Genomic DNA, 15,518 nt, shown 5'->3' on the forward strand with positions numbered 1-15,518 from the left:
TCAATAGTGCCACTATCAAAGTAAAGTTGCCTCTTCTGACATTACCGGAACACACATCCAAACATCCTAGTCTCAGTTTGAAATAAAATGTTCGTCTTGTAGCTTATTGACTTACTCGCTAAAAATAACATCTTGAGATCAGCATTATGTAAGTACGTTTGTAAGTATGCATAATATCATATATAAACATATATAGATATATACACTCAGCAAAAAAAAAGAAGAAGAAAGTAAACACTTTTTCCAGCACATATTTCTCATAGAAGATTTTGATCAAAATCATTGTGTTATATATCATATTAAAGGTTATTTAATCGGCTATCACCTTGGTAGGTTAATACAAAGTGAAATTCCATGCATGAGTGAACACATTGATTTTTGTCTTCAAAACTCAAAACTCATGTCATTCATTTGCAAACGCCCTACAAGATAGAAATGATAACAAAAGACCAATTTAACACAAATGAGAGACATGAATGAAAAGGCAAAAATAAGTTTCCGTCTCCTTGTATCTCTTTATATCCTCAAACACAATCAAAGTGGGAAACCAAAGGGGAATAATAAGAGTTTTCTGTCGAATCTAACTTGAAAAGACACAGGGAGTAAGTCGCAAAGGTGATAAAATTTACATACTTTCTTTATTTCGTTCTTGTGATTTAGGAATTAAAAGATTCATGAGACAAATTCAAGAACCAAATATCATTTTCAAATTTCTTAATTTGAACTTTTGTTAATATTGCCTCTTTCATAACATTTGAATTTGGATTTGACAGAAGATTCTTAATTTTCTCTATTACTTTTTCGCCTTTCTTTATCTTTGCGAGCTACAAAGTCATTATAGAGATCATAGGATGATTTTTAAAATTTGATTTGTATTTTTTATTGTTTTGGATTGTCTTTTGTTGTCATTGTTATATGGAAGAGCCCATACGCATGAATGACAACTTGTCCATTTTTGCAATTTTTACTTTTGTGCTTTGGAAGAGAAAAATGAATGTGTTCACTCATGCGTAAAGTTTGCCTTTTTATTGACCTACCTGGTTGATAGCCTATTAAATTACCTTTAACATGTATATAAAACATTAATATTTATCCAAATTTTCTATGAGAAATATGAACTTGAAAAGTGTTTACTTTCTTTTTTTGCTGAGTATAACACACACACACAGACACACACACACACACACACACACATATATATGTATATATACATATACATATATACATACATACATATGCATGTTTTATTGTTAGATTAAGTTTTCATCTTCGTAGTAAATTATTCAGACTGACCTTCGTTATGGCCTAACTAAAGCAGCAAAGTCAAAACCATTCAAAACATCTATCGTTGTAAATCTACAATCGAACTTAATTGATGGGGAGGAAGTAGTAGAGTTCTTCGTTGTGCCAACCAGAAGATGTTTTGTATCTTGCTTTTAAATGAGAATAAAGGTAAGAGTCCTATTCTTTAAAAGGATTCTTTAGAACGCCAAGTAAGTTGGCATAAGGTTTGTGTGCTTCCGACCATGCCGATGGTGAGACGATTGTTTGTTCTCTTGTTTATCTCGTGAGAAGGTGACTAAAACACGAAACACCTGAAGAGTCGTTCAGTATGCAGATATCACCATGGTAACCATAACCACTGCTTCTTGTCATGACGTCTGTTCATGACGCGTTGAGTGAGAGAAATTGTTGTTAGAATAAACTTTTCCCCTCAGTATAAGTACACATTGTAGCAGGCTAATACATCCCACCCCCCACCCCCACCCCCTTCATGTTTGCCTGCGGGTATTCAGGTTGACAATGTATACTATAGATGGCGCTCTTACAATTAGCTGCTGTATCCTGAGCGGTCGTCCCACTGAGCCGATTTTTTTTTTTCATATATATATCTTGTCCCATCACATCACTACATCGTCACATTACGTTACCATGGTAACGTCCAGGCCTCTCATGGCTTCGATTTTCCTCCTTGTTGAACTCCGAGAGGCACCCCGCATCGCAGTGACGATAACAGGCAGCGATGTATTGGAAACCCAAACAAATATGATCTGTCATACCTTTCCTTGCATATCCTACAACTTTCACCCATCTCGGTTTACTCCGCGCCTCGATAAAGTTTCTCTCTCAATTTTCTCCTCTCCTCTTTTGCAGGAATTGCGTCGTCTCCCAGCCACTTGGGTATCGACGTGCCTAAAAATACGTTCTTGCCCTTGGCCACGAGGAGGTCCCCTCTGTGCGCATGCCCAGTCGACCGACGAGATCACACGCCTACTATCAGTTCCCCCAAAGTTTTCTCATATACCTCCCTTGGGTCGTATCTGCGTGCTCCACGAACAAATATCCCCCATCACCGAGATAGGATCTTAGTTTGTGGGAGAAAATTTGGAGGAGTTATTCCATCCTTCACGTTCAATAACACTACCGAACGTGTAAGTTGGGCAGAGCTAGCAGCAGATTAACGTATTTACTATATTTTTTCCTCACAGGGGAAAGAGATGGAGAGAACAACATCAGAACAATACTACACTTCAACTGTCAAATGATCGCTGTTACAATCACATTCTAACTGCGATTCCTTTTGCTTTTATCTTTGAAGTTAACGTTCCTTCCTTTCAAATTTTTTGTCGTCGGATTATGTAGGAACTCGCCATTGTTGTAAGAACACGTGTAAGTATTGCAATCACTAAAATGCAAGTAATTAACCGCTCGAAGCCAAACATTTTAGTTGATCCACCCATGTATAGGCCTAATTAATTTCTCGAATATGATAATCGATAGTCATGGGTTATTGTATAAGCTTACATATTAATGATTATTGTGCATGTAAAGGGGACGCCAAAGCAAGAACAAACAAACAAAACTGTTACAAAACAATAAAAACAAAACAAAACATAACTAATCCAAAGGAAAGACATTAACCAAAAGAAAAATTGTACATAACATTTCAACTGCAATGACGACGCAAAGTAAACTTGAATAGTCACGTTTATGATGCGCCCTGCGTGTGGCCGTTTCCTCGTTATTTTTAATCTACACAATTTCATTTCTCTCCTTCCTGTCAAATAATAAGGATGCTTCAAGTTACTGCAAGATCCAGTTTGACTTTGCTGGTTGGTAATGTCATGCAAAATGTCGTATATGAAATGCTTGATGAATACTGTCACCAACGTTCACATTTCATAATTAAGCTCTCAACTACTAGGTCGGTGATCTCCGTTACGCACGGATCTAAACTGACAAGGCCCAAGGTCTCGTAATTCAAACCGCTCATTCCGGAGGCTTCTTGAGAACGGAAGCGAGCCCGAACGTATGACGTCAATCGTGGATTATGAAAATTCGTCACATGATTGGTTCCGTCATCAGCCAATCGCAGGCGACTACTCCCGGGAGAATTCATTTTCATTCGATTGGTAAAAGTAGGCTCAAGTAGTGTATTCTACAGGGAATAATAGAATGACAGAAATTGGCGAGAGAATTTTTTAATGTCTTTTATTGGATATACTCGCAAGGAGCACGAGGATTAGATTTCTTCCAAAAATTCAACAGGTTGTCGGAAATAACTTAAATGTCAAATTCAATAGGTTTTGGATTGAACATTGCGTAGAATTCTATTTGAATCCACTTGTCCCCCTGGGTTGTATGTCGCAAAGATTTCGAACAATTTGACAGGAACGCTGTCAACTGGATTATATTATGGTGTTAGGAGACAGGAAAGTGGCAAGAATCGTGTAAAACAAAACGAATTCAAAAAGGGCATTAGGCGTAAGAATATGTCACACACTCAAGGACACACACGCACACACAAACAATAAAAACAACAACAACACACACCCATGAAGTCATAAACAAACTTCTTGTATGCTACTTGCTGTGTTTAATCTCGTGCATTGCAATGTTGTTCAAGCACCAACGTACTAAGTATTCCCCTTCTTTAGGCTCATAATGTAATAAGTCCTCTTTCTACTAATGTTTTGCCCTGTGGTTCGTTGTTTATTCACCTGGTACAGATAAAATCCTTTTGACAAATGTTTTCCACCATTCTGATGTACGTTCCTCCTTATTGATTGTTGTTTTTCTTCTTCGCGCGAGTAACCCTACAGTATCACACTATTTTAGTTAATGATGTATGTATGTATGATGAACATCGCTTGTCACAACGACGGATTTACAAGCTTTTTCAAAGGTTTGTTGGGCAATGTGTGACACTGACCAATATCACTAAAAGTCAATGATGGCCTGACCTTATACATGCCATTTATTTGTTTATATACCACGTTAAAGTTTTGTTTGCAAATGACATACGCCTACATTTCTTTCTCATACTGAGTTAGGTAGTTGTCTTTGCGATGACCTTGCTTGCTCAATGTAACGATAAATCTTGCGAAAATTCATAATTTGTTTGTTTATTCGTATGCATGTGTACGTTTATCTATGTGTATGTGGTTGTCTTTGTGCCGGGCCTATGTGTGTATTTGTGTGGGTATATACTGTGTGTACTTGTGTAGAAAGTATTATGAACGTATTCTTCATTAGCTAGACGACCATTATATACTTCATCTTGATTTGCTTATTTGAAGAATGAAATCATATCTTAATGAAGGGCACTTGCGTTTAACTTCTTAAAAGAAATAAAACTTACTTGCGGTTCCATCGTATTGGAATGGTAAATAGAATGTGAAGCAAATCATAATCAGATTAAAAAATAATAATTTTCAATGGTCTTTGCCTCGCCAGACTGATTGTCAGCGTGAAGTAATAACATTTTTATGATGTAACGATGCACAGCATGCACCGTCATGCATCCAATTCAAATTCCACGATAAATCTTTATTCTACAAATGGAAATATGAAAAAAAAGTCTTAAAACAAAATTTTACTCTCATATTGTACGTCTAATTCTTCAGAACCTATCGATCGTTAAGTACTGCAGAAAATTCTACACAAATCAAAATTTTTGCAAGTAGAGTACAGACAGATGGAAGAATGAGAAATTACCTTGGCATAATGAAACCACGACGAAGATACTAACTCTGAGGAGTTGTTTGCAGAACACATACTGTATGTTTTGACAGCATGGACTTCCGGGTGTGGGTTTTCCAATAGTTCACAATTCCTACAAACTATCCCACTATGATCCTTTTTTTTTAGAAAATAATTGTTGTTGTTGTTGTTGTTTTTCACTTTCTAATTCATTTTTCTGCAGCACTCGTGTAGAATGCGGCCGGGAAATGAGAGCTAACGTACCACGACCCTATATCAGGGTTTGTAAAATTTTCTGTCAGATGATGTCTTCATAAACTCTTGCTATCAGATTGGGAGTGTCGCTGAGGACCAAGATCGCGACTAATTAGCATCAAACCCCTTTCCTCACGTGGGGTGTGTGTAGGGGGTGTGGTTGGGCCGCTAATGGAAAAAAAAAAGGAGAGAAGAGAATGAGAAAAAAAAAATGAAATCTGTGGAGGCGATAAACACATTTTTTTTTTTCGGCATGCACCGCATTACTTGCCTCCCCGCGTCTGATTAAAAGGCTCGTGAATTCCAGGGCCCTGAGGATTTTCCCAATTCCAGAAATATTTGCATTTGATTCTTGAGATAGAAACGCTGCACTTTCAAATGAAACATGAAACACATGGAACACACACTGGCAAGTGAAGATATGATACTCATGTGATACATCTGGTGGGCATGCATGTTTTAGTCGTGTTTTTCTTTTTAAGAGGTCTCTCATTTCAATTATAGCTGCTATTTCTATTCTCTAAAAGTGAAATCAAAGTTCGGAGATATGTCAGTTACAGTAACCCTGTTGCGGCCAATGTCTCAATTAGCCTCCAACACGTACCCATTCAAAATCGAAACCACCTTGATCGGATGTGATGAATCGTCGTAAAGCCCCTTGATTTCTGTTCATTGAACTATGCATCACCGTTTCAATATCGTATAATGTGGGCATGATGAAATAATCGTGTCAATAAAGGATTTCAATAGGTGAAATTCTTAAAGGGGAAGGCTAGTAACTGATCAGTGGGAATCAGTGGAAATGCTGGGAGATGATTGTTCCAATCCTTGTGCAGTTTAATGCTTCCAGGTTACCGTCCCTGGTCAGTGACGGAGCATTAATCTGCACATTACTTGAATATGAGACCGTTCTGAAGCAAATCATTTTCACACAACAATAGATATATACAATGAACTCTTGAATGAATCCCATAAGGATTGGAACAATCATCTCCCAGCATTTCCACTGATTCCCACTGATCAGTTACTAGCCTTCCCCTTTAATGCATCGCCATCCATGGAGAAAAGATTGATATCAATCTTTATTGCTTGTATTCTTCAGAAGACATCCATAATTCCTGTCATCATGGTCATGTTTGCTGTTCATGTGAATGTGTGGATGGAAAGTTACTTCTGTCTTTCCATCGTGTTGTAAATGAAACCAATGTTGTCAAGCAAAGGTCTTGTTAGCTTGTGTATAGTTTTGTCATTATAACAGTTTATTAAGGTGAAGGCGAAGACTCTGTAATGGCAAGTTGACGTACAACTCTTATGGAATGTATGCTTGACAGCATTAGGTGAGTGTGTGTTTATTCAAGTATATATATAGAACCAATATTTTTATTACATTTAAGAAAACACGATCAGACAAAAAAAAAATGTTAACAGTGTCATCACTTTCCAATTCCTGATTTACATTTACACAGTACAGCAGAAACTCGTCTGATATCCTGTACCCCATACCGGTACATCAGAACAAAGGTTGAAGTTTGTCGGGTCCGTACCGTGCAACCTCCGAAACTATCTGCTGCCACCTATTGATCAGGCGTATACATTAACTTTGTCACATTGACACTGTCGAGCTCGAGCAGAAAAGATGAAGGCTCAGATGATTGTATTGCTACAATCAGACACAATCAGACAAAAAAAAATTAAATAGTGTCATCACTTTCCAATTCCTGATTTACATTTACGCAGTACAGCAGAAATTCGTGTGATATCCTGTACCCCATACCGGTATATCAGAACAAATGTTGAAGTTTGTCGGGTCCGTACCGTGCAACCTCCGAAACTATCTGCTGCCACCTATTGATCAGGCGTATACATTAACTTTGTCACATTGACACTGTCGAGCTCGAGCAGAAAAAATAAAGGGTCAGATGTATTGCTACAATTGTATAATGAAATGACCGATAAGTTCATAATACACACCTGTTTTTTACCCATTAGCATTAGGTTGGTCTGTACTAGATGTAAAGACGTTTCTTCGACCTCGTAAAAAGAAACACTTTAAATTCTCCTGTTTCGACCACAGATTCTATGAAATTTACTTGTGACGTCAATGTATGGGGCGCAATTGGCATTCAAGAGTTGTTGCCACGCCAGGTAAGCAAGACTTGGAGAAGCCTTCCGGCAGTGAGGAACAACCGGTTAGTGTTAAACCCGCATGAGATGTGAACATTTAATTAATAGATTATATTAAATGACGCGTCAGTCTGCTATGGAAGCTTTTGTTTGCTACTCTCGAGCATTTTACTTTAAAGCCCAATTCAAAACCAATTTGATTTACCACTGTCAAATCACATGATATGTTAAACGTTTTAAGAGGTCAAGTCATTGTGAATATGAGTAAAGTATATGACTTTTTTGTTACTTGATCGTCAAGTACTCATTTTTACTCAAGTAGAATTTTTTGTTTTCTGTAGGGTCGCGTTGCATTGACATACCACTCACGTCAAAATATTTAGTATTTATTTGGTTGATAAGACTCTTGAAAAGTTGTGAGGTTAAAACGGAATATTCCGATATGCAGACGACCTGAGCCCTAAGGACTAGGCTTTGTTGTTAGTTCTAGCCGAGCCTCTTTCCGGCTTTCCTTCACTTCTGTTGAAAGATCTGATGTTGTGACGAGTCGCCAGACTTAACAGACAACCTACAATATATAATTTGCCGAAGCTTTCCCAAGAACTCACTGACTTAGCTCACCTCGAACTAGTCGATCTTATCATAACATGGCGGGTAGAAGAGTGTACATGTCATCGCAAAGTTTTGAGTTTGACGGGAAGTACGCCCTTTTTAAATGTCTACAATCGAGTCGAAACGATAAACACACTCATCATTCGTTTCATCGGGCAAGTTAGACATCTTACTCTGTTTTATTTGTTCTCTAGACCACTCACTTAAACCAATCTATATACATACACTACATAAACACTTCTGACACAAACATGACACGTTACAATTTAAATCGACTTAATATTTACCCCAATGAAGATAGAGACCATAAAGCAATGTATAGATTAAGAGTTTTCTAGAAAAGTATAAATACTCATGCAATATAACATACTCACAGCTTCATGATGACAGTCACGAAGCATTATATACGGTATCTTTTCAGCAAACATGATGAGACTTTATGAAAATACCCCTCCCCCCCCCCTCCCCAAGAAAACATACACATGCTATGGAGTGCATACAGTGTGATTCGAGTGAAACAATCGGGATATTTCAAGACCCTTTATCCCTATGAAATGAATAAAGAGTGAATAGTCTCATAAAAAACGTCGATTTGCACGCCTACTACATAAAAAACACTTTATTTTTCATTTCTAAAAGCTTTAAGATAGGCAATCATAGCAGACAGAAATGTGACTCAAGCGTCTAAAATCTGATTTCTGTATAATACGAAGAACATTGTGCAGGCTATAATATCTTGAATTTTCAAGATTTATTTATATAATATCATACAGCAATAATTGGTTTTCTGTATTTTCAGAATCTGTTACCTCTTAATATTTCTTCATCTTTTTTTTAAATAACAGCATCCATCATTATGATACTCGTAACATTAATTCATTTTACATGTTTAAAGTTAATACATCTTTTGCTAAAAAAAAATCTGTCCGTTTTAATCGTTTGGACTTTTTATCAAAAGTAGTTTAATGATATACACTGTCAGGTATCTAAAGACGTTAAAAAAATCTCTCAAAAAGTATTTTCTTGATAAGTACTTAACCGTATTGTTGTTGTTGTTTCTGCATATTTGATTGTTACATTTCTATGTTGTTGTTGTTGTTTGAAATTGTAAAACACTCAATGTGCATCTAAAAGCACTCATACATACCTGAGAGAAGTTATTTCATACAAGACGTCAAGGCAGTTCTCCAGTTCTCTTTTTCATTTCCATGTACTGTTTGATATGGCAAATATGTAAACTTTGAATTTGATTGTTTGAATTATGTCAATGATTTCATTTTGATTGATTTTTGTTTGTGTTTTTTGTAACCACTGATCTTTTATTGGAATGAATAAACTTACTTACTTACATGGCTATCACTCAAAAAAACAAACCAAACCAAACCAAACCAACAAGTAATTTGAACAGAAAGATCACAGACATGAACACAACATTAAATAACATCAAATTCTAGCTTCAGTTCTTCATTTACATTTATTAATTTTCTTATAAGAAAATGTTGGTAAAGTTGGTAAAAATCGAAAATGATTGATCCGGGACCGCCCGGCTTTGTTGCTGAGGTCATAACATAATTTGCAAATGTATTCTGTGAAGGGATATTTACTCACAAACCCCATTTTGAAGTAGGCATAAATTGTAATGGAACTGACAGAGACGCGAGAATCCCGCTTAGTACAATCGGCAGGCCAGTTTACGTACAATGTGAATGAAGTTTCCGAGGCAGCTGGTCTCAAGAGAGCTAAATTTGCCCGGCTTCGATCTTGGCTGAAAGCATTGTGTGTGTGTGTGTGTGTGTGTGTGTGTGTGTGCGTGTGCGGGTGAGGGTGGGGGTGGGGGAGGGATATACCACTCTGCTTTACTTTTTGCAATGACACAGACCATCAAATTTGACAGACAGACTTGTAAGGTGAGGGTGATGATGATGAAATGCCTTGTTCTTACTTTTTTATCAGTATTATCATCATTATTGCTATCATTACTGTTATCATTATTATTATTATTATTATTATTATTATTATCATTATTATATATTCGATCAGATGAAGAGCATATACATATCATAAACAGTACAAACATAAGACAAAAACAAGAGTGAACATTACAAAAGGATACACTGTACTGTGCATGCAACACAAACTGATAGAGGTAAAGATGGCAACTATACATGTGGGTCAGGGCACACAAAAGTCATCTGTACTACTGTCCGCAGCCACGTGGAACCCACATATTTGTCCCCGAGGAACATTGATAAAACACATACATTATTTACAGATTTAGTGTATACACACTTAATTTCAAATACTGTACCGTAGAAATAAATGACCTATATAATTTGCAGATCACATGGATGAAAGAGCAGACAAATGAGATCCACAGTTATAATTCTGAACAGACAAACACTATGATGGAGTATATATGTGGTGAATATAATCATAGACAAGAAATGTCGCTATGGCGACTGGGTATACCTCCTTCTCTCATAGGTCTTTTGTACATCTTGACAGTGTGAGAAGACAGTTTCACATGATTGGTAAAAAAACCCCACTGAAGTAACGTATTTTAAAGTTTTATAACACAACCCCACATGCATTTAATCTTTATACATTCCTTAAACCGGATTCAATTTAAATGGCGAAACTATCTCAGAGAGCACTTATTCGAGAACTTGAACTTCCTGACTGGACCTTTGACCCCGTGCTTTGAGCCCATGGCCCACATCCTTCTTCAAATAATCAATGAGGGGGTGGGATATACCAGTAAATTTTACTCATGGCAATGATGCATAGAGAGGCTTCAAGGGGGATGATGTTGGTCTTGTTGTATCAAAAACATCATGTTATCATCCTAATCACTGACATTGACCTCAGACGCAAATAATCCTTTGCCTGTACGGGATACCATGACATAATATTGTGTGCCATGAACAAAAACTATACGGGGGTTTAACACTCTCGGAAGGAATTGCTTTCAAGTAAGGGATTATTAAAGTTAGGTAAAAACTTAAGGATTTACTTAAAAGCAAAGACTGTTTGCAGTAACAACACTGTAGGTAATGGCAACATGTGTCTGTCATGTTTCAGCAAAAAACTAACGGCTGGAGAGAAGCCTCAGTGATGTGCTTGTTAATATTCACAGGAAATATCAAACAAATCACGAAAATGGCAACGTGATATAGAGTTGAAAAGGCATCATAATTCAGTGTGTTATCCTTTAGGGAACATCTGCATTGATCTGTGAGAATGTTTGAAGTTTTAATCTGAGAACACAGTCTCAATCTCATTCATTGCGATACCACATATTTTCAGTAATAAGAACATTAAGCAAAGTTTGATCGAAGAATGAAAATAAACGTTTGCGTACATAACATACACATTCCAATAATATTTACGACTGCATTATACATGTTATACAGTATCGATAGAGAAAGGTGTGTGGCCGACGCACGCAAGGAAAAACGCGCTTAAAAAGCGTCACTACGTGCTCGTTACATACGCGATGCTATCACTACAGATAAGACATCGAAAGAAGCATAGTATAAACTATACACAACCATAGTTTGTGAATCAGTGGATAATTACTAGCAAGATCATGGAGGTATACGTATTAACACCTTCTTCAGTATGTCTAGTAAGGCAGTTGGAAAATTCTTGAGGTTGTTGGATTTGTAACGACCACGCACCTAATTAAGCATTCTGTTCCAGAACTTCCGTAAGCTTGTTCATAAAACCTGCATGGATGACGCGATTTCTCTGATCCTTGCTTCCCACCAGCATTTCAATTACTACCGGGTCAACGGTCACGATGAATGCCCGAGAAACTTTACCAGAAGAATTCTAAAGAGATGAGAAATAAAGCGAAAACATCAAGATACCTCACAGTGTTCATTTGATACTGATGTGATGAAGCGTTTTGGACGTGCTCAATTCACAATAACCCAACTACAAATACACCTGTATTGCAATCATTCAAAATGATGTCTGAAGAGTCTGAAAGGTAGGAGCTGCGGGTCTTAGTTAAAATGTTTTAGTATGATGTGTTTGGTTCACTCCCTGATATGATAGACCATGTCGGTCCACAGTGGGTGCGCTGTGGTATAGTTGATAAGTCTCTCGATTCCCAATCGGAGGACTCGAGTTCGAATCCCGCCCAGTGCTTACGTCCTTGGACAAGATGTTTTTACCCACCATGTCCCTCTCTATCCAGGTGTATAAATGGGTACCTTGCAACGCTAGGGTAATAATGATGATGGCAGGGCCCTGTGGTAGAGTAGTGCCAAAACTGAAGAGGCTACCCTGGGTAAATACGACCCTATTGTTATTATCATTATTATTATTATTATTATTATTATTATTATTATTATTATTATCATTATTATTATTATTATTATTATTATTATTATTATTATTATAAAATGTGACGTGGAATGAGGGGCCTTACTACTTGCACAGCAATCTCGTCCTCTGTGATGGACCAACTCCTCCTGGTCTTCGAACGGAGGCAGGTGAGGCCTTTGCGCAGACAGCGCTCGATGAGAGCCGCCTCCTCGGGCGAGGGACTGTCCCCTGTCTCCTCGATGTACTTGGAGAGAGGGAGAACACGCTGGGTGGCGGAGGGTAGGTTGAAAGGTGTCAGTAGGCACTGGGATGTGAGGATGCGGTGAAACTCCCGCGTTCGGGTCGAGTCATCTCGGTCCACTGTATTCGCAACCCGAGACACGAGCCCTGGTGGAAAGACAAAAAAAAACAACAACAACCCCAAAACAACAATTCAAAAACAGGAAAAACAATTCACACCCAGAGTGCAATAACTTGTCAGCATGCTGTTGTACATGTTATTATTGAAAGGTTGTTAAAGGGATGTTATAGTATTGGTTGAGGTGAGGATTCAGCTTTAAACTTTTTGCGAGATACTTAGAAATAGCTTTGTGAAATGCTAAAAAGCGTACAATTCTAAAAGGATTTAAAAGTTTATTTGATGAAAATCGGTTTTGAAATGGCCGAGATATCCGCAAGCAAAATAATACACAGCGATCCTAATAAAATGTTGAAAAGCACGGTTCTACATGACACTACAGGACGTCCTACTCGGTACCCTGCGTCACTACGAGGCGCAAACAGGACATTACAATGTACCGAGGCAGGATGTGTCACTACCAGGATGTGCTACATGACGTGACTATGGAGTTTCAGTATAGTATCTAGCTCCATGTATAGGGGACCTCCTGTGAAACGCTTCTACCACTTTTACGCTAGTCACTTGGAGAATCACCCGGAAGATTCAACTTAGAATCAGATAAGGAATACCCGCCAAAATTTCTTTCAAACAAGCGAATGAGCTCCCGATTCAAATTCTCTCGTCAGCTCTTCTGCAGTAGAAGTATACCTTATGGCGCATGCAAACGACCCAAAGGACGTTGTTGGATACATGATGCTGACCACTTTTCACCCGGGAGTTTTTCAGGGACGGTTTGCAGGTTAGATTTCTAAAAGGGCATTTCACCCAGCATTTTACCCGCGACGCCTTTCCCTCCACAGCATCATCATCCGGGAGATCCTGGGAAATAGCGGTGAAATTTGCTAAGAGTGAAAGGAATATAGTACCCCTCTGACCCTATAGTCACGGATTTGGGGGGGGGGGGGGGTAACAGGGAGATTCAAAGGGAGAAAGCGAATGAGCCTCTGGTTGACTATCCCTAGTCTGATCTTCTGTAATGCAAGTACACATCATGGTGCATGTGCGAAATGGCCCGCAAGACGTTGTTGGCATGCTGACCTTTGCTTTTCACGCGGGGGGAGTTTACACGTGATGTCTTTCATGCTACAGTGTCACCCGGGGACTGTTGGGAGTTAACCAGGGACGGCTCGGTGGCAAGATTTTTAAACAGTCACCCTCATTTTACCCGGGGTTTTACCTAAGATGCCTATCATGCTACTGGGAATTCCCAGGAGATCTCAGGTTAAACGTCAGCGATGTCATGGACTCCTTCGGACCTACGAAAACAACTAAGCATCGGTATTCTGACAAACCTTGCTTACATGACGAGTGCCACGGAGAAGTCCAAAGAAAGCACAAAGCCTATAAAACGTGGCAGAAGGATCTTACAAAAGATTCTTGGGTCTTCGACATTATACTTCAAATCTGAGTGCTCTTCGACGCGTTTGCGTGCAGTTCTTACAGCAGCTACAACAGCAACTCAAACATGTAGGCAGCATGCAGTGGTGGAAACTTGCTAAATCTATGCTGGCAGTAATAAATTCTCTGCTGTTCCTCCACCAATAAGTGATGGTCAAACTCAATGAGAGACAGTCAAGGCTGAGCTGCTGAACAACACCTCTGCTGTTAATGCTCATCGGCAGCTTGATGATACTAAAAAGTGTACCGACAGAAGTCCTCTTACCTTTAATACCACTGAAAGTTAGTGAATCCCTCCTAACTTTGCAATTCTTTAATACCCCAAAACATTCTCCTAAACCTTCGTGGCCGCTTCCTTTGTGGCTACTTCCAAGGCCAATGAGATATCAGCGACTGTACTTAAAGAAAATGTGCATCCCGGCTTGCCCCAAACTTTGCCAAGCTGTTCCAGATTTCTCCTGAAACATAGACATGGAAATCTGCCCTTGGATAGCCGTACCTAAAAAGAAGGAAACAAACGAGACCCTTCAAAATGCAGGCCCATATCTGCTGCCAATAATTCCCGGATGGAAAGCCTCGTATACGTGACCATGTTAGAAAACCCCTTGACAAACGCTAGCTTCGTTGCGACACTCAGCATGCATTTCGTGAGGTCGATAAATGACATAGTTTCTCATATCACCCTGCGGTGGAACGATGCTCGTGACTCCCAGCTAGAATGCTCGCGTTAGATTTTAAGAAAGTTTTTCATCATGTTCTACTCCTGTCAAACCTGACTTCTTTTGGTTTCCAAGGAGACCTAGCTACATCGGATCTCATCGTTTATAGCTGACAGACAACAGTTCCTTGTACTTGATGTATTCACTTCTTCAGCAATACCTCTATCTGCAAGAATGCCCCAAGGGAATCTTCCTGGTACTTTACTTTTTCTGATGTATATTGATGACCTAACTTCGCGCTTAGAGAATGCCCTCCACCAGGTTGCAGATGACACAACTCTTAACGTTGCAACTGAAAAGCTCAGAGACACCTTTGCCGAAAGTCTACAGCGAGACTTGGATGCAGTTGAGAATTGGGCTTCTGACTCATTCAATGTCAGCAAAACTCAGATGATCATCAGCACGAAACCGGTACAGATACGATACACCCTACTTCAAATACAAAGAACTGATACCAAGCCAAATCTTAACTCTTCTTGGGATCATCATCTATCAAAACACACACTATTGACGTGGACTTCTTTCATCAAAAGCTTTGTCAGGAAAACTGCTAGAAGATTAAACATCCTGGGGGACCTACAAAAAACCTCCTCCTACTCCAAGCACAAATCACCATCTAAAAGTCATACATAGTACGACACTCACGGAGTACGCTTCTCTTATGTCATAGCAAAAAGCCCAGGAGGCACCAC

At 38.7% G+C, this 15,518-nt stretch overlaps 1 protein-coding gene across 1 annotated transcript in view; it reads right to left on the reverse strand.

The window, feature by feature from the left end:
* Positions 1-11,658: 11,658 nt before the first annotated feature.
* Positions 11,659-15,518, reverse strand: part of LOC139743743 (uncharacterized) — a 69,122-nt gene continuing 65,262 nt past the window's right edge. The window contains exons 30-31 of the mRNA XM_071654198.1: positions 12,413-12,696; positions 11,659-11,808 (exon numbers count right to left, since the gene is read on the reverse strand). Coding sequence (XP_071510299.1) covers positions 11,659-11,808; positions 12,413-12,696 — 434 coding nt within the window. The remainder of the gene's footprint in view (positions 11,809-12,412; positions 12,697-15,518) is intronic.

The sequence above is a fragment of the Diadema antillarum genome, unplaced genomic scaffold (genome assembly GCF_040938485.1).
Source record: "Diadema antillarum isolate AM-2024a unplaced genomic scaffold, OU_Dant_1.0 seq00001105_RagTag, whole genome shotgun sequence".
NCBI lineage: Eukaryota > Metazoa > Echinodermata > Echinoidea > Diadematoida > Diadematidae > Diadema > Diadema antillarum.